At 37.5% G+C, this 20,249-nt stretch overlaps 1 protein-coding gene across 1 annotated transcript; it reads right to left on the bottom strand.

Moving 5' to 3' along the window:
• Positions 1-2,817: 2,817 nt before the first annotated feature.
• On the bottom strand, positions 2,818-7,893 carry LOC132618301 (SH3 domain-containing protein 2-like). The gene is made up of 10 exons (XM_060333370.1): positions 7,719-7,893; positions 6,270-6,389; positions 6,116-6,185; positions 5,882-6,033; positions 4,801-4,902; positions 4,361-4,561; positions 4,189-4,251; positions 3,905-4,054; positions 3,721-3,795; positions 2,818-3,258 (listed from the first exon to the last, which is right to left on the bottom strand). Exons 1-10 carry the CDS (start codon positions 7,776-7,778, stop codon positions 3,142-3,144), a joined length of 1,110 nt encoding a protein of 369 aa, XP_060189353.1. The 5' UTR covers positions 7,779-7,893; the 3' UTR covers positions 2,818-3,141.
• Positions 7,894-20,249: the final 12,356 nt, after the last annotated feature.

Below are 20,249 nucleotides of genomic sequence, written 5' to 3'. Positions count from 1 at the left end.
TATCGTTTTAGTCCTAGTAAGGTACAACTATATAATTAAGGTGTTTCTTAAGAAAATAACATAAAATGTGAGAAGAGTGATGACATTGTATTAAAATATTTAACAAAAGCTAATAAAATCGGTTAAAATAAATATTGCTAATTAACAAGCCATAAAGAAAATGACCATAATCTAAAAATATTAAGTCATGCTAAAATAAGTACGGCTAATAAGTATTAATTACATGACAAAGAAAAAAAACTTAAGTTCTGTATTTTCACTCTCTAAATCAATTATGCAAAACTAAAGAATAGATATCCAACATTATTGTCATTCCTAATGGTAAATTGAATTTCTTTTGTTAGCATTAGTGTTGAGTTGGTTTTGGTTTGGACTTTATTTGAGTTACTAACATCCATAAGATATAAAACTTATTGACGTTCAAAATTCTAAGTTCAAATTTAAATAATATGATAATGGATTAAAAAACTACGAAAAAAATTAAGAAATATTTATAAATTACATTACAAATAAATATTTTTATGTATAAAATATTTTAAAAATTGAATACATGTAATGTCGGGTTGGTTTGGTTCGGTTTGACTTTTTTTAGTTAAACCCAAACCAAACCAATTATTGTCGGGTTTTATTTTTCAACACCAAACCAAGTCAAACCAAACCACTAGTCGGGTTTTTTTCTCGGTTTGACTCGGTTTATCGGTTTGGTGCGGTTTATCGGTTTACTTTGTACACCCCTAATTAAAGTATAGTCGATACGAAAATGGTGAAATAATGCACCCAAAAGAGCGCACAAAGTGAGTAACCACATGCTACCATACAGGAGACCTAAATCCCAATTGAAGATTCATATTCATCTTCATTTTTATAAGTTTACAGTTAACATCATCTTCCCCCTTCCCCCCAACCCCACCAATATGACAAGGGGTCATAGAACTCAAAACGATGTTGGGTCGTTACACATCTCTCCATTCTTGAGGTTTTTATGAATTTTCTACACTGATGACATTACGATTTCATATTACGACTTAGTGACTCTCTTCAAATGCTTAATCATTGTTTCTTAATAATGGAATTGGTTTATGTAGCTGGTGCTTACCGAGTTGGGGTGTAGGTGTCATCATGATTTAGGTAAATTGTGTTGTGACAGCCATATACCAAATTATCAAATTGAGATAAGAAAAAATTGGTATTCAATATGATATTCGTTTAAACTTTTAAATAGTTAATATTGGGCACGAAATTCATATATCGTATCGAAATACATATTTACATAAACGATACACATATTTTAGATTATAACATAAAATAAAATGCCTAAAACCTTACTTTCTTTATCATTAGTGCAATCCTCATGTCACTGATTGATAAATACAAGATGGAATAATGTGATAATGAGAAATTAAATTAAAACTTTGAATTATCTTTTATTTTTCTTTTTTCTCAATGTAAAAGTTCTGATCCAATTTAAATATTTACTACCCGTTTTATTCAAATTTGGTTTTCCATTATTTTCACATTTCTATATTTATTTCATTTTTTTGCACGGATTGCCCTTCTTTTGGGGTGGTCTTTATATTTTGCCCCTCATATTTGTATTCTTTAAGTTTTGCCCCTCATATTTGTGGTCTTTAAGTTTTGTAGCAAAGTTAGGCTTTGAGGCATAGTTTTGCTTCAGGCATGCCAAAACTCGTAGAGTTTGCCTCAAAACTCTACCTGAGTTTGACTCAAACTCTGCCTGATTAGATAAAGTTTGACTGTGAAGGTAGCAAAATTCTGCCTGAGGCAGAGTTTTGCAGGCAAATCACTGCAAGGGAATGCAAACTCTACCTTGAAATTTTTTTAAAAAATTTTTTTTGACTGAGCGGGGGTTCGAACCTAAAACCAAAGAATTCTATTGAAGGTCAAAAATTAAAGATCACCAATTTAATAGATAAAAATTAAAGACCACCCCAAAATAAGGGCATTCCTGCAATTGCATGCCTTTTCACTATCTCAATCTCTGGAAAATTAAAAGCCCCCAAAGGACTTTCTTTGATTTATTAGCGTTTTGTTCAAGAATTGATTTTACCTCTTAAAGACAAAAAAGAAAGTCATGATTCCCTAAGCACATTGAATAAATCGAAGTCATCGAACTGAACAAACCGAAACCAAAAGAGAAAGCAAAACCATACCAAATTTAATTAGGTTGGCATTGATATAGTGTTTTAATAAAATCTAAGCACGAAACTAGAATGTCTAAAACTCGCACCATATCGACCGAACACCCTAGTTCAACATATCAGGCCAACTTCCACTTCACTCAAGAGATGAAAAACTAATTTGTTGCAAGTAGAAACAGATATAAGAGTATAAGTTAAAACGTAGCACTCCATAAACTAAAGAGTGTACGTTTTTACAAGTTTCAAATTGAATTATTATTGACTTTAACACTTCTATAATACGGGCTAGATGGTATCTGTATTTTGATAGTCATTGGGAAGTTTATTTGCAGCTGAATTAGTCTGACAATTCTGCTTAGACAACAAGAGTGAATTTCAGAGCATGTTAATAAACCTTAAAAGTAATGCCCCTTTACAGTGCTCTGTCCAGAAAATTGCTGCTCCATCATAGGCATTTCACAGTAGACCACAAACTGCAGTTCAACCTCAGAACTACTATGTAAAGTCACACTATGGAGGACTAACAGAGAAATGGTTTGAAACATGAAAGTGCATTAATGCTTGCCATATAATTTATCATCTAAGAAGAAACGGTTGTGGCACCCAAGGGTATGGCCAGTGGTCAATAAGGTGGAAAGAATACCATGGGAGACCAACATTCTATTCTCAACGGAGAAAAAATACTAGGTGATTTCTTCTAATCTGCCCTAAGATTAGCAAAACAAAGATCCGTGATCCGCATTCTGCTGCAGAAAAGAAAGACATATTGTAGGCAAATAGACGGAAGCCCAAATTGAAAGAAGAAGAAAGCCAAAACAAGCATTCTTTACTGCAAGAATCTGATTACACCATTACAAATGCAAACACAAAGGCACTAGCGACAGTCAGATGCACAAGAGATTCTGCACTTTGCATGGAACCGACAATGCGAACCACAACTGCATACAGTCATAATGCCAAATTTGCAGTCGGCATACAGTGTTCAGAAAACTTCAGCTACCTTGGTTGCAAGAATACGTTCTCGTCTTTCTACATACCCAAATGGGAACCAACCTGCTTTGCCCTTGCACTCACCTTCAGCCCAACCATTGTTCGACACCTTCGGGGAAACAAACGAACCGATGTTAGCAACTAGTAAGCTGATTAATATACGGAGAAGGAACAGAATTAGAAAAGAGGAAATCTCGAACAATCAGTGATCACACTGCCAAAGATGTGCATCCCTTCAGAATAAATGACGAGAGTAACAAAAGTGGCATTGATAAAGAGAGAGCTGTTTAAGTAATCCCTTCCAAACCTCTAAAACGCATTATAACTGGATCCTTCAAGAATCTAACAGAAGACTTTCCCGGAAATGGATACTCAAAGCTGTATGCTAGTGCTAGACTACCATGATTATTATTACCAGTTGAAGAAAGCATGCAGTTAATGCTAGTACTCTATTCCACATGTAGTATCTAGTGATTCATTGTCAACCAGATACTCATGGGGAGGGGTTGGAATGTTTTGGGAGTAGGATATTCATAACGTACTGTGACAACAAACAAAAGGTAAAGCTTACTTTTCGAACAACTACATAGTCACCAATCAATAATGTGAGCTCTACATCTGACTCAGCTTCATATGGGTGTACGACCTGCAGTAAGAGATGAACGAATAAAATGAAAAGCTATAAAGTAAAAGCTCAAGGACAGTAATCCATCACGATTCATCTTAAAAGAAGTGAGAGGCAATATAACCATCACCTCTGCCAAGAAATATGTGGTCCCATCTATGGATCCATCATATGACTGAAAAGGAAGCCCATTAACTTCAGCATAAGCTGGGGGAGGCGGCATCGAATTATCTGTGGCTGAACTAGGAGATGCTTCAATTCTTTGACGCTCCGACATCATCTATGCACTCAAAGAGTTTACATCAATCCCCATCACTTATAAGTAATAAACCAGCCAAGAGACATACGTAAAAACTACTAAAATATATCTACTCTTCATATCAAGCAAAAGATTTTGATACAGAAAGAGTGTACCTCTGCCTCAAGCTCATCAAATATCTGCAGAACTCGCTGATGATAATGGCGCTGTGCCTCAACCTTGAATAAGAAATAAATGAAGGGGCTTTCACATGGAGATTTCTGAGCGATAAGGATTGGAAAAAACAATGACTCTGAACTGCAGTAGAAAAGAGAAACAGACTACTACCATGGCTATGAGCCGTTGGAGTGTTAACCTCTGTTGTTGAGCCTCAACAGCAGCCATGGCAGCAGAAGCTTCTTTGCCCAAGGTAGCCATGTTTGACTTTAGGTCCCTAAGTTTTGCTTCAGCAACTTCCAGCTTTAATACACTTTCAGGATTACCATTGGATTCCCTCACTTTAGCCTGGCGTCTGGAAACTTCGATAGCCTGACTTGTCCCAAAGAAGTTTGGGATAAGTACAGAACTTCAACATATAATGCAAGTAACTTATTGATGCATGAATAGTTATCAAATAATAAATGACTATCGGAAATAGTCTAGAAAATCAATCAAACAGTGAACCACGCCTCAGTCCCAAATGACAGGAAAAATTAGCAACGAAGATAACAACTGGCGACAACAGAGGAGGGACTTCAAATGAAGACATTTCCCTTCTTCAATGTTACCTGAGCTTCAGCTTCCTGTCTCACTCTATCATAACGTTGAGCAAGATGTCGAGCATCCTCCAATGGAGCTCCCACAACCATTGCTCTTAAAGGCTCAGCAACCTGAAGTTTGAAACTTCTAATCAAGAAAAATTCCATACTTAGCTTAACATTTCATGAATGAATGAACTACAAAGAGAGATCTAAGTCATCTTATTTGAAAGCTCTTTGTGGCACCGCTCGCTTAGTAACAAGTGAATCTAGCTATTGCAAAATTTGGATAAATTACGATAAAAACTCATCTCATTCAGATATCAAATCCAGGACATCTGGAAAATGAAATGCAGGTTACAATGAAACAGCTATAGTGATATTATGGCAACGAAAAGCTAATAATAATAATACGACATTCATTATATCAAGCAAATAGAAAAGGATGAAAAACATAAATGATTTTCTATAAAAACTCACAACATATTTCTCATCAACCATAAACTAACCTACTTAATAAAAATTACCAGGATAATGTTTTGACCTTTATGGGTTTTAGATATTGTAAGCAAATTTAGCTAAGCTTGGTTGGTGATTCGTTAGATAGCTCTACTGCACTTTTTCAGGCACAGGTTGCTGAACATAACCACTGAAAATGTCATCACTATTGCGCTTACTTATACCAACCCACCTTCATTTTCATAGTAAAAATAACAGTATAGGTTGACATTTTTTTTTTAAGTAACAGTATAGATTGACATGAGCTGCATCTGAAAAGAAATTGGAGACCAGGAAGCCATGAATGCAGATTAACTGAATTCTCTGTTGTATACTCTAATATTCACTATCTAGCATTACTTCTAAGAAAAATAAAGCAAAAAGGAAAACAGAAGATGTCTTACTTAGATATGAACTAAATAAGTTTTACGCATAATATCAACTAATAAAAATATCATTGACTCCAGAATTTAGCAAAGTAACCTTCAAATCACAGCTTACTACCATATAAACCTCCCATTCCTTCGCACAGCTGACAAAATTTGATGAAACACAGCATGATAATGAAGAAGGCACAACAAGAGTTTATGGTCACAGATATTTTTTTCCAAACCTGCGTCCCGAGGGCCTTTAGTAGATCCTCACGTTCCTTCTCAATTTCACCTTGAGCCCTACTGTAACATAATGCTGCTTTAGATAACGTACTTCCACTTGTACATGTATTTTCAGCCCCATATTTTCGGCTATCATCTGACAACCTAGTACCTAAAAATAGAATGTATAATATCAGTGAAAAATAAGCCTTAGAGATTACATATATATGTAAGAAGAAATATCAGTGACTGACCAATTTCAATTTGCTTAGAGCCACTGATGATGTAGCCTTCAACACCTCGGACGATATCCCTTTGGAAGTGCTAGTTGATAAAACAGGATAAAGAGGTCAAGTAAAACAAGGAATCCATAAAAGACATTCTAAAATGGGGGGAGTGTCGTCAAACCTTGCCGGCACGAGTAGAAATGTAGAGCTTCTCAAGTTTTTGAGGTTGCTGCAACTCTACTTCATCAGTAACACTATAATCTGTGCCACCTAGTCCGCTAGAAAATTGTTTGAAGACAGCCTAGCATAAAAATAGCAAAGAATCAACAAAGACCACACAGTTTATACTATGTTGCACATATATTCAATTAAAATCATTGTGATTTACATCCCAATCTTTTGTTACATGTTAAATATTCACTCTGCAGAAACTGCAAAAATCATACCTTCAAGTATGAGTTAGAGAAAAAGAAAACACACGATAGAGCGAGGATTTAGGAGTGAATAATCTTAGCATATTTGATTCACTAAAGATGGATAGCCACTACCAAACCCATCTTTTGTGAATCGAATATGCCATGAGCCTATCTAAGGGTGTGTTTGGTATGAAGCAGTGGCGGAGCCAGGAATCATATTAAGGGGTATCAAAAAATATAGATATGTCGCAATGCAAGTTTGAACACACGACCTTAGGGACTTTTTCCAACCCCTTAACCGCTGCGCTAAGCCTTCAACTTGTGTTAAGGGGTGTCAATACTAGTATACATACCTATAAAACCAAAATTTCACCTATCTCTACAATGTAATTTTCCGGCAAAGGGGTGTCGCTCGACACCCCTTGGGCAAGCATAGCTCCGCCCCTGGTATGAAGGAAAATGTTTTATTGGAAAAGTTCTCATGGAAAACAAGTGGAATTGTAACTTATTTTCTAATGTCTGGTAAGTATGTAAAAATATATTATGCCAAGAGAATTTATATGTAATCTACCAAAACATTATGGGGGTTGGGAGTGGAGGTTCGGGGTGGGATGGTCAAGGGGTGGGGGTTGGGCCGGTGGGGAGGAGACAATGAATTGTTATGGAACTTGTTTTCCTAGAGATAATAATTTCCAAAATATTTTGACAACCAAACGTTGAAAAATTAGAAAACATCTTCTGGAAATTGTTTCCTCCATACCAAGCACACCCTAAAGCATCATTTGAACCCCACAGAAAGAAGAGATGTTTTTACCAAAATAAACAAAATAGAACACAAGATCCAGTAAACAAAAGTGAAGAGCCAAAACTAACTATCCTTCCTAGTCACAAACGAAAAGAAGAGCAGCTTCAAAGACACACTCCTCTATCCCAAATTCTTAAGTTGGTGATGTTTACAATCATTCATAATTAATCTTAACTACTAGTACTACATAATATTGGTGATTTCCAATGTTTCCATATAGTTTTTAAGTATCAAATATTATATTTTATAACATTTTAAAAAAAAAAAAAAACTTAAAAGGAAGAGTCTACTTAAAATGCAATTTATAATTGTCAGAAAAGAAAAAGAAGAGGAGAGAGAGAGAGTTAAGAATAGAATTAGGGTTGATTTCTTCTTGAGTATAGAGGTGGATGGGAAGAGGAAAGGTTACCTGTTGTTGTTTGGCAACTTGTTCTCTGAGCTTTGTAGCTTGTTTTCTTATTGCTTCCATTGAGTTGAGTGAGAGTGCTTTCAACTTTCTGTTTCAAAAATATGTGTCCAAACAAACTGTTTTTGTTTCCACTTTTGTTTGAAACTCGTTGGATTTCGGAACTTGCCTCAGTTTGACTTGTTACCTTTTTGCCAATTGATTCTTTGTACTTTTCCTTTTTAAAATCCAACCAAAATTTCAAATTTACGGGTGGATTTATTACTCCATGATAATGAGTCCGTTTGGATTAGCCGAAAAAAAGTGTCTTTTAAGTATAAGTGCTGAAAGTTATTTATAAATAAGCAGTTACGTGTTTGGATAAAAGTGCTTAAAGGGTTTTAGAAGTAAAAGTAGTATTAGAATTAACAGAAAATATAAAGGATAAAAGGGTAAAGTTGTTGATCAAATCAAAATGACTTTTAAGGCAAAAAAAAAAAAAATTGGGGTTGACCAAATTCTTGGCTTTCGCTTATTTTAAACACTTTTTAACTTAATTTAAGTTGTTTTCTATTTTTGTCAAACACTCAAACAAGTTAAAAATGGCTTATAAGCTGGTTTGACCAACTTATAAGCCAATCCAAACGGGCTCAATGTCATGAAATCTCATTTGTGGAATATTAAACTGCATGATAGTGACTATTTTTAATTGGTGAAATAGATAAATGACCCCTTAAAATATGTCTGAATTTTCATTTAGACACTTTAATTAAGAGTTCGAACTATAGAACACCTAATGTTAAGGAATAATATGTCTACTGAACACATTTTGATGAGATGGCATAGAAGGTTTTGTTATTAATCTGCATTGCAAAAATTCTTTGAAACAGTAACTTAGAAAAAAATTCCTAAAATTGAAAACAGGAAAAATAGAAAACAGAAACTAAACTGGATACTGAAAAAAAATCAGAAAACAATATAGGAATGAAATCGAGCCCACTAAATGCACAGTGTGTCCTTGAGGAAATTATTCTCCTCAAGTATCCGAGGTCCCATGATAGAACGATTTTACTCACCGGAGTATCGGTACCTAAAACGCCAGTGAACAGCGAACCACTCGAATGCAGTATATCACACGAGAAATTTTAGTGCAAGAAAAAAGAGAGAAGAAAGTTCGTAAGGAAAAAACTAAGGACTGGCCAGATTTAGATAGCCATTGATCAGGTTTAGTGAAAAGGTGCAACTTTTCAGAAATGGAGGATTAAATAATTTCGCGAAAATTAAAAGGAAAAACGCTCAGATTTTGGAAACTTATTAATGATTAAATAATTAAACATTAAATAAATTTGGTAGACCGAATCCAAATCCAAGCCGAGCGACGATGGCGGCATGAGGGGAGGTCCTCTTCTCAACTCTTTATGAGCTAGAAGATGTGTTTCTCTATATAAGCACAAGAAATTTCCTTTCTACTACCAATGAGGTAGAAATGCTTCATCCAAAAAGCAATAAAGGACCAATTCAAAATTTTCATTTTCCTCCATATTTTTTCCCTCTATTTTCCATTCACCAACACTTAAAAACCCAAGAATCCCCCACTTGAATGGGGAATGGCAATCAGTAGAGGAATGCACGGAAAAATGTGTGATATACAAGTAAGGATTAATTGCAACTGGATAAGTAGGTTTCCCTTTCCGTAGTGAACTTATATCGAATATACTCGATCAATCGGTAGATGTGATATCCTTGGACCGTTGAACTTTGTTGTATACCTAGACAATATAAGTCACACAATTAAACCTCAACCGTCTATGGTTCTCACGGTTGTGTTCGTTTCGGCCATGGACCGCCTGGTTTCATGAGTGTATAGAGAATGAGCTTTTTCTATCATTCTCTTTGAAGCGGCTTACACTTCACCCTCACATAGGTGATTCCTAAAATGTGTCATCACGTAGATACACTATTTGGTCATACCTGCCAAACTTAGAAACCATTAAAAAACTTAAGATTTATTAACTTTTTAAAAAGCCTTTAATGTTTTATCCTTGTTCCTGAACATTGTCTCCATTAGGAAAATGGATTGAGTTATTTGACAATGTCGAACCGTCATTCATAACTTTGTTTGATCTCTTTGAACCTAGCTCTTGGGATCTCCAGTCTGCTAGGTAGAGTTATCGCCATGATGACTTGTCCTAAGCCTTAAACCTATTCCCTTCGATGATTTTTCAACTACCTCTCTAGCTAGGCCTTTTGTGAGTGAATCTGACACGTTATCTCTTGACTTTACGTAGTCAATAGTGATAACTCCACTAGAGCGTAGTTGTCTAACGGTATTGTGTCTCCGTCGTATGTGATGAGATTTCCCATTATACATAACGCTCCCTGCCCTACCTATTACTGCTTGACTATCACAATGTATGCATATAGGTGCCAAAGGTTTGGGCCAGAATGGAATATCTTCCAAAAAATTTGGGCCAGAATGGAATATCTTCCAAAAAATTCCGAAGCCATTCAGCTTCTTCACCGGCCTTGTTTAAAGCTATAAATTCAGATTTCATTGTAGAGCGGGCGATACATGTCTGTTTGGATGATTTCCAAGATATTGCTCCATCTTCAATGCTAAACACATATGCACTTGTGGATTTAACTTCAGATGATCCGGTGATCCAATTTGCATCACTATATCCCTCAATTACGGCGGGATATTTATTATAATGCAAAGCATAGTCTTGGGTGTGTTTTAAATACCCCAAAACTCGTTTCATTGCCATCCAGTGAGTTTGATTGGGATTACTTGTGAACTGACTCAGTTTACTAATAGCACATGCTATATCTGGTCGAGTACGATTCATGATATACATCAAACTTCCCAACACTCTTTCATAGTCCAGTTATGAATCACTTTCACCTTCATTCTTTTGAAGTGCATAACTCACATCCATTGGAGTCTTGGAAATATTGAAATCCAAATACTTGAACTCGTCAAGTACTCTTTCGATATAATGAGACTGTGATAATGCTAGACCTTGTGGAATTTTATGAATTCTGATTCCTAAGATCAAATCAACAACTCCTGAGTCTTTCATGTCAAATTTTCTAGCAAGCATACGCTTAGTAGCATTTACGTCGGCAATATCTCTACTCATTATCAACATGTCATCAATAGATAAACAAACAATGACTTCATGATTTGGAGTGTTTTTAATGTAAACACATTTGTCGCACTCATTGATCTTGAATCCATTTGCCAACATTGTTTGGTCAAATTTTGCATGCCATTATTTGGGTGCTTGTTTAAGTCCCTAAAGTGACTTAACAAGTTTGCACACTTTCCTTTCTTTACCAGGAACCACCAAACCCTCAGGTTGTTCCATGTAAATTTCTTGCTCTAACTCTCTATTTAAGAAAGCTGTCTTGACCACCATTTGATGGATTTCAAGTCCATACACGGTCGCCAGTGCCACTAACACCCGAATAGATGCTATCCTCATTACCGGCAAGTATGTGTCAAAGTAATCAAGGCCTTCCTTTTGTCTATAACCTTTGACAACAAGTCTTGCCTTACATTTGTCAATAGTGCCATCAACTTTCATTTTTCTTTTAAAGATCCATTTCGAACCTAAAGGTTTATTTTCATGAGGAAGATCAACCAATTCCCATGTATGGTTGTTTAAGATTGATTCAATCTCACTATTGACTGCCTCTTTTCAAAATGTTGAATCAGAAGAAGACATGACTGCTTTAAATGTTTGAGGCTCATTTTCAAGCAAGAGTGTCAAAAAATCTGGCCCAAAAGAAGTAGATGTCTGATACGCTCAAATTACACCTATTAATGGTATAACGCGGACGTTGTCAAATATAGTAACCCAGCAAGGTTGGGGTCGAATCCCACACAGAATATGGTGTGAAAAGGTTACTAAAGTCGTAGGATGCTAAGGTTAGGTCTAATGTCTTAATCCGATGATTTTGGTAATAGTTGGTTTTTCTATGACTAATAGCTATCTACTTGCTTTGGTGGAAATTTATGGTAAAAGAAACTAAGGTTGTGTCCCCGATAGATAGAGTGTATGATCATGGGTATTGATCTTGATATACTTCTAATGGATCATTATATGAATGCACTTAATCTCTATATGAATCTCTACTATTACCCAATAACTAAAGATTATCTCTTTCTATGATTTCCCCAAATATAAGAAAGTAACTATGAAGAACGATTAATCATGCCAAGTAAATTCTTCTTATTCCTAAGTGAATTTATTAAACAAAGTTTAAAGCTTTGAGTCCTTGTTAGTTATTCTTACCAACCCTAATTATTTTCCCAAATAATTCAAGGTTTATGGCTTTAATCAATGTTTGCAACCATTAATTATGAATGAAGAATGAAGAATAAATAAACCTTAATAATCAATTATGTGTATATCAATCACAAACCCAATCACAAAACACCCATCATTGGGTTCACAACCCTAGTAAGGGAATTTAGCTACTCATGACAAAGAACAAGAAATAAGAAATTGAAGAATTCATAATTGCTTACTTTGGAAGAAAAGAGGAATTGATAATACTTGAATTGATGTTTTGAACCTTCGAAAACTAGAGAGTATTTAATGTTCTAAGCCAAAAGTCAAAATATAATAATTGATGACTATTAAAACCCTACAATGACTATTTATAGGTTCTGAAAACGTGAAAGTTGCAGATTTGCACTTTGGTCCCCGTCGATACGAAATACGGTCCGTAAAGTGAAATACGGACCGTAAACCAGTTTACGACCAGGTCTTCCTTCAATTTTTGAACAACTTCAATCTCTTGAAATACGGACCGTAAATTGGTTTACGGTCCGTAAACTGCGCAGTCGTCTTTCAACTCCCAAAACTTCGACTTTCTGCCAGATGCTCAAATGGTTAAATACGCTTTAAAATACGGACCGTAAAGTGGAATACGGTCCGTAAAAGTTGTTCGTAAATCACCATTTCCTTAGCCTGCCTTTCTGGTTCTTCTTATTCTTTAATACGCCCATGGAATACGGCCCGTATTTAAGAATACGGTCCGTAAACTGAGTTTACGACCATTTCTGCACTTTTAACTGTTTTCATTCCAAATCTGTTCCGTTACCTGAAAAACACTAAAAACACATTAAATAGACACCGACTTGTTTAAAAACAAGTAAAACTTCTCATAAAAAGGCCTTTGAATGTGCCATAAATTCCTGGCACATCAACATCCCCAACTTAAAGTCTTTGCTTGTCCTCAAGCAAGCCATACAAAAAAACAACTCAATCTAACATCTAGATATCACAGAGTAATAATGTCTACATTGGTTTTGACTCTCACCTACCGGCATGTGCGTTCTTTTAAAGGACCATCCCAATTTTCTATTTTCAAAACAATATACACAACTCAAGAATGCTATGAATAAAAATGAATCTTCAATGCATGACACTACATTTTCGAACATATTATGATGCACACAAACGCTACTTTAGGCGGCCACTTTATTTTGCTCAATTCTCATCCTTATGCCCTCACATAGACCAAAGAATGTCCCAACACAAATATATGCAACAAGGATGGGACAAAGATGAAAGAGAAGAGAAAAACACTCACACTCACAAAGAATTTCATATCTACACATGCAAATATCATAGGCTTGCCCTTATTTTCTATGTTTTCATCTTAGGCCCGTTCGGTTGTGATCACATTAGGACTTGTTTTGGCTTGTAATGTAGGCTTAAGGACGGGTAGGATACTTTTTGGATATTAGTGACTCACCCTCCTTGAACACTACAACATCTCTTCACCTTAATTCACCTCTTTTCTTTCCAACCCCTTTATTTTCTTTCAAGTTCTCGACCTCGATGTGGTTTTATTCCTAACTAACTTACACTTCTTTTTGTGTTACAATTTTCTAAATTTTTTTTCTATTCTTTTATTTCTCTCTCTCTCTCTCTCTCTCTCTCTCTCTCTCTCTCTCTCTCTCTCTCTCTCTCTCTCTCTCTCTCTCTCTCTCTCTCTCTTTTTATATAAGCAACTACCATATCGAATCTCTACTAGTAAACTCCACCACCCCCCAACTTATGTTTTTACCATTTACTCCACATTTAATTCACTCCCAACTTAGGCATATTGCCGCATCTATCTAGTAGCCTCAAGGAGGGAACAGGTGTGAAGATGGATTAATTTCACAACGGGTGAGGTTTCATAACTGGCTAGCCAAGAAAAAGGTCAAAAGGCTCAAAAAGGGAAACTAGGGATATTTTCAACTTTTGGTACGGCTTATTTGGCCAATAGTGACTATTTATACAAAGAAAGCCTAAGATCATCTCACAACCAAACTAACTTTTGGACTTCAAACAAGAACAACCGGGCAAGTTCTAGATTGTACATGCATACACAGAATCAAACTAACAACTCACACACATTGGCATAAGGACAATCATTTTTACACTGGTGACCTCCTAAGTAGTCATTTATCACACACAATACCCCAATAATCATAATGTCATATAAAGAATCAATCATGTCAAACAATAACTATTCTAAGTATGCATTAAAAAAATTTTGAGGGGTCCAAAATTTCCACAAACCATAACCACATGCTATTAGTTAAAGAGCAACACCAACTAAGTCAAAACTACTCTATTCAACCTAAACAACAACTTAAACATACCAGTTTCAACAACAACAACACCCCTCAGAAAAAGAACTCTGGCAAAGAAAAGCTGAGGGGGTTCCTAAACATATATCTACACTACAACATTGCCAGCACTCCCACCCCCAACAAAAAAATCAAGCACTGTCTTAGTGCATCACTTATAAGAACGAGGGAAAGAGGTAGTACCTTGGCGCCCTATGTGCTGTGTGAAACTCACGACTGGCCCGTTGCATCCGGCGACTGACTAGTGGACTCTCCTGGTCGGCGCTGCGGCTCGACTAATGACTCAAAAATGAACTGCTGCATTTCCTTTTCCTCTATCTTCTTTAATCTCTTGGCCAACTCCTCTGGGTCCTCAGATGTCTCACGGACCCTCTTGCATGTATCTCGCACACGGGGTTCGGCATCCTCCCCTCCTCCTCAGAATCCATTAGATCTAGCACTTTAAACGTATGAGGCAAAAATGGCACGTGGTGCTGGCACTGGTGCGGCGACCATACCTTGCGCTTTGAGTGCCTCAAGCTCCTTCTTCAGCTTATCTAACTCACCCCTCAATGAGACAGACTCCCCATCGGGTGTGATCTGCTCTCGAGTCAATAATTTCAACTCAAAACTATCCAGTCTAGCTTGATACAATTCGTGCTTTTTCTCGAACTCCGTACGGATCTCTGTGGTCGCCTCTGTAACCAACTGCTGCACTATTTTTACCACTTTCGGCTTAAATTGTTGCAAGATTTTTCCTACATGCTATTCAGCCCTCACTACCTTGACTGCAATCTGGCTGTAATTAGCATGGCTGAAGTGAAGCAACTTCAGCTCTGGATCGGCAGGCTCGGTTGTCTCAGCGGCAGTGGCAGACCTCGAAGGAGGGCCTTGTGTGGCCGGAGGTGGTGGTGGGAGCCTCGCCTCAGAAACACCTATCTCTACTGCAAAAGCCGGTGTGTGGACGGTATCTGGGACACCTGTAGTGGGAGCATCTGTCTCAGTAGCAGCAGCACCAATCTCGGACTCTACTGGGTCAGTCCCATAAGCATGGATCAGACTCAACTCTAACTGAGTGTCGTCGTCATCACCGGACTGATCTGCCTGTTGGTCTTTCTTGCCCTTTACCTTATTCTCCCTCCAATCTCCCACACGAGCAGCTGTGATGGTGCCGTCCCATTTCGGAAGCTGAAATATCCTTGCCCGTCTACACAATTCCGTGATAAGACACGAAAATACCATGTTTTGGTTGGGCTTGTGTGCCCGCACATGCAGATCCTCAGCAATGAGCTCTCCGATATTCATCGGATACTTTGACATCAACGAGGCAATAGTGACTGCCTGACTGGTGGAGAAGGTATGATCTGCCTGGGTTGGAGTGGTCCTGTACCTAAGCAACGTCCACCAAAACTTAGCTTCAGTGGACAAGCAACTTTTAGCAATCTTGACTCTCCTATCATCTGTCTATTTTTGCTTATGTGGCTCAGATGTGATAATAGCAGCAGTCCATTCCCTCACAGATTTCTTGTCTTTCCTTTCTCTTTTGTCTAGGAATAGGTTCAGATCGGTAGGTGCCACAAAATCATTGCCGAATAGAACTTTGTTGATGGATTTGGAGGAAATATCGACAAGTGAGTTCCGGACTGTCACGCTCTCCAATATGGGTATTTTATGCCAAGCATAACTCGGCTTCTTCATCGACATCAACACAGCCCCATATGATGCATAAAATTTCCTCACAATGTGCGGAGCATAGTCGCCCGATTCATAAGTGAAAACATCCAGCTTTTACATCTTGATGGTATCGTCCAGCTGTGGATGAGCCGAAACACTATCGAAAATCCGTCGCCGCTCCTCAAATATTTTCCTTTGCGGCTGTCCCCCAGTTTCTGTCCCAGCCATCCACTGATCATACAATTTCTTTGACCCGTTGACCGAGAATCTAAGTTTTTCTTCCTCCAGCCATTTGGTCCGGATGGCCAGTTTATGACCCTCTGGCGGCGTACCAACATTCGGAGCATTACCAGCACTTGGCCCCACTGAGCCACTCTCCTGTTCTGTTTGGTGGGCTGCCTCCCTGCTTGATACTTCCGCGTCAGAATCCCCCTCTTTAGACAGGGAGGCTTCCGACGCAGACTTGGACGGGGTCATGGTTGGGGGCGTAGATGGCCTTGCCGATGTGCCTTGCGTGGGGGCCCCTCTGACCTTTGGTGGCGGTATAATTTCTGCGCACTCGGATCCTGATTTTTCCTTTTTTGAATTGGAAGGTTCATCTATCAAATTAAAATCCGAGTGCACTTTCTTTCTTTTGCCTTTTCTTTTGGCCCCCACTTTCCTTGCATTCTTTTTCTGACCCATTCCTGCAAAAGACACATCATATTAGCTACCATGGAACATTCAATCAAAAATAAAAACAAACTAACTGTGCACAAAAATTGGGTTCTGTCTGTGATCGTAAACTCAAAAGACGGACTGTAAACTGAAATACGGTCCGTAAACTGAGATCGTAAACTACTCATTTTCTTGGAGACCTTTCTGTCCATCAGTGAAATGCTTAAAGACGGACCGTAAATTGAAATACGGTCCATAAAGTGTGATCGTTTTTCGCATCACAAACATAGAACATGTTTTGATTTCTGAATTTCGTTACACATCTTGGTTTCACATTGTTTTGGGGATTAGGTTACTCAGACTTCACCCAATTTTCTACCAATTTTTCATTAATCGCTCACGAGTCATCCTATTAGTGGGTAGACCAAAACCTAAATTTTGAATTCCAAAGTGTGGAATGCCCTCCAACCCATTTGGGTCTTATTAACAACTTCCCAAGAGAATTCAAAGAATTAAACACTGTCTTCCCCACACAAGATCATTAACCAAGATAAGTAAACACTTAATTGCACAAAACCCTAGCCTAATCAACTCTTACCACCAAGTTCATACTCAATGCTGTAAAAGAAGAGTGGAGAGTGTCAATCATACCTTTTTATGATGAACCACAGATGACAATCTTGAAAGACTTTGAGAGAACAACTTCAATCACAACCAAATTTAAACCTAGGGCAGAGAGATTTCGAATTTTATGAGAGTGGATAGGTTTTCGAGTGTGAGTTGTGTATTTCTGGAGTTTAGAAAATGGAAGATGATGAGTTTATGGTGGGAAATCGTGGGGGTGGAGATGGAAGGAGGGAAGTTAATGGGATTGATCGTGGGAGTGGTATTTGAAACATTGGTGATTTCTGTCTCTCTGCCCGTGTTTTAAATTGCTACCCCCTCTTATATTTAAAGTAATTTTTTTTTGTTCTAAATACGGTCCATAAAGTGATTTACAGCCCGTATTTAGAGATATTCAATGAGGGCAATACACTGTATTGTCTCATGAAAGATTACGATCACATTTACGGACCTAATTTCACAATACGGTCCATATTACATGGTCGTAAACTTTCATGTTGCATTACAGTGCTTACTGTTTTGTGACATTGTTAAATACACCCTGTTTTATGAGCCGTATTGTGAAATACGGTCCGTAAACTGCATGCGTATTTTGCAATGTTGCAAAACAGTCTCTTACTACTTAACTTACCTGCTATTCAGCAATATTTTCTGCAACATATTCCTGCACCAAAACAACCATTACCCTATATGTAATCAAAAAACAAACAAAAGAAAAATAAACATTACACTTGGGTTGCCTCCCAAGAAGCGCTTGATTTAACGTCACGACATGACGGTGGTGGCCATTTACTCCTTATCTACCTACACTAGATCATTGTTTGTTCCGAGGTGCTTCAGCCGGTATCTTTCAACAATTCTATCTTCCGAAACTATCCCGTGGTAGTGTTTCAACATCTGCCCATTCACCTTAAATGTCCGAGATCCATCTCCGGACTTCAACTCAATCGCTCCATGGGGTGAAACACCTACCACCTCAAACGGACCACACCACCTTGATTTTAGCTTACCCGGTAGCAACTTCAACCGAGAGTTGAACAACAAGACAGGATCACCCTTGTAGAACTCTCGCTTAAGAATTTTTTTGTCATGGTATTGCTTCATCCTTTCTTTATATAGTGCTGCACTTTCGTATGCTTGGTACCGGAATTCATCCATCTCATTCAGTTGAAACAACTTGAGCTTGGTAGCTTCTTCCCAATCCATATTCAATTTCTTCAAAGCCCACATAGCTTTGTGCTCAAGTTCAACCGGCAGGTGACAAGCTTTTTCGAAAACAAGCTTAAAGGGTGAAGTTCCAATAGGAGTCTTGAAAGTAGTTCGGTATGCCCATAGCGCATCATCGAGCTTGCGGGCCCAATCATTTCTATTTGCATTCACTATTTTTGCTAGAATACTCTTGATCTCCCTATTGGATACTTCGACTTGCCCACTTCTTTGAGGATAATAAGGTGTTGCCACCCTATGTTTGACACCATATATCCCGCCTTTCCACTATACATTTGAGTAAAAGAAAGAGGGGCGAGATGACGCTTCTATCCCTTATTAGTCATTGCCCTCGTTCTCTCCTATTTGAATATTGAAATGAGAGCAAGGGGGTTATTCCTATTTTTAACTTTCTTTCTCTTCTTTCTGCTGTGTTGGATACTTGTTGATTTTTTTTTGCTTTGATTATCTTGATAGAAGAATAGGAATCAGTGCTAGTATTAGTTTAGAAAGGGTAGTCGATATAAAAGGGAAATCGATAGGATAGGTGCACATTTGACCCTTTTTCCGTATTTACCAAATTTTATGCATTATTGTCTTTAAAAGCTAATTCGCATTTAATTATAATAGATATTTTATTTTCTTTAAACTTTTTTAGTAACATATTTTTTAACCCCTTTCTTTGATCAACCTAAGTCTGACCGGTTAACCATTTTTAAACGGATCTTAAAGGATGCCTTACCCCTTCCCTTTAGGATATCTAGAACCCTTACCTAGAATCACACTAATTAAGTAGACCATTAACAGAGGTTTAGTTTAGCTTTACCCTAGTTAATACTTAGGTGTCCTAATTCACCATTAAAATAATTAGGTGGCGACTCCTTAAATTAAACAAATAGGAATCACCAATATGTTGTACTACGATTTGACCCGTTTAAAATAGGGTATAACAGCTTGGCGACTCCGCTGGGGATCTTAGGTTCTTAACCATAGCAAACTTAGGTTAATTAAGTTATTTGTTCTTCTTATGTGATTTTCTTTCAAAATATGTTATGTGATATTTTGTTTGATTAATTATTCCTTTATGTAAATTTGTTGCAATTATGTGTTACCGCTTTCCTTAAACTGGCATTCCGTTCATATTTCTCCATTTCTGGAAACTCACACTATCACACATACACGCAAGGTGTGTTTTGCGCACCCGCAAATTTTTTTCAAAAATCCCAAAATATTAGGAGAGTTGGCATATGCGCGGGGTGTCCGAATTTCCGGTGACTGCGTAGCCTTCTCACTCGAGTTGTCCGCTCGGGAACCTTGTGTCTAGTAAGCCAAATCTTAGAAAACTTAAGATAGATCTATGCCACCAATTCTATTTAAGTCATGCATGCATAAGCCTTAGGTGGGTCGGTCCTTGGTATCGACTCCACAATTAGGAAACCTACCAAATTGTCGACGGGTTTCATAACCCAACGACCAACAAGCATATTATGTGTAACGTAATAATGATAGAAGGATCTAAGCCTAACCATGAAATGACGAGTTTGGGAATCATTTCCTTTTGTAGAATGGTTTTTCACACCCCCAAGTTCTGAAATTTGTAATTGCTCGGCTTTAAACAAGAAATTTTCTCTTATGAACCAAGTCCTTGAATTATCAGAACAAGTAAATAATTTTGAGTTCGAGTTAGTTGTCGTCGTTGGTGAAAAATGATCTACTCTCGTCGCCCCGTCGCTGCTCGACAAAAAGTAATTTTCTTC

Source organism: Lycium barbarum, chromosome 11 (genome assembly GCF_019175385.1).
Source record: "Lycium barbarum isolate Lr01 chromosome 11, ASM1917538v2, whole genome shotgun sequence".
Taxonomy (NCBI): domain Eukaryota; kingdom Viridiplantae; phylum Streptophyta; class Magnoliopsida; order Solanales; family Solanaceae; genus Lycium; species Lycium barbarum.
Note: the sequence above shows the minus strand (reverse complement) of the source record. Positions and strands in the feature narration are given on the sequence as shown.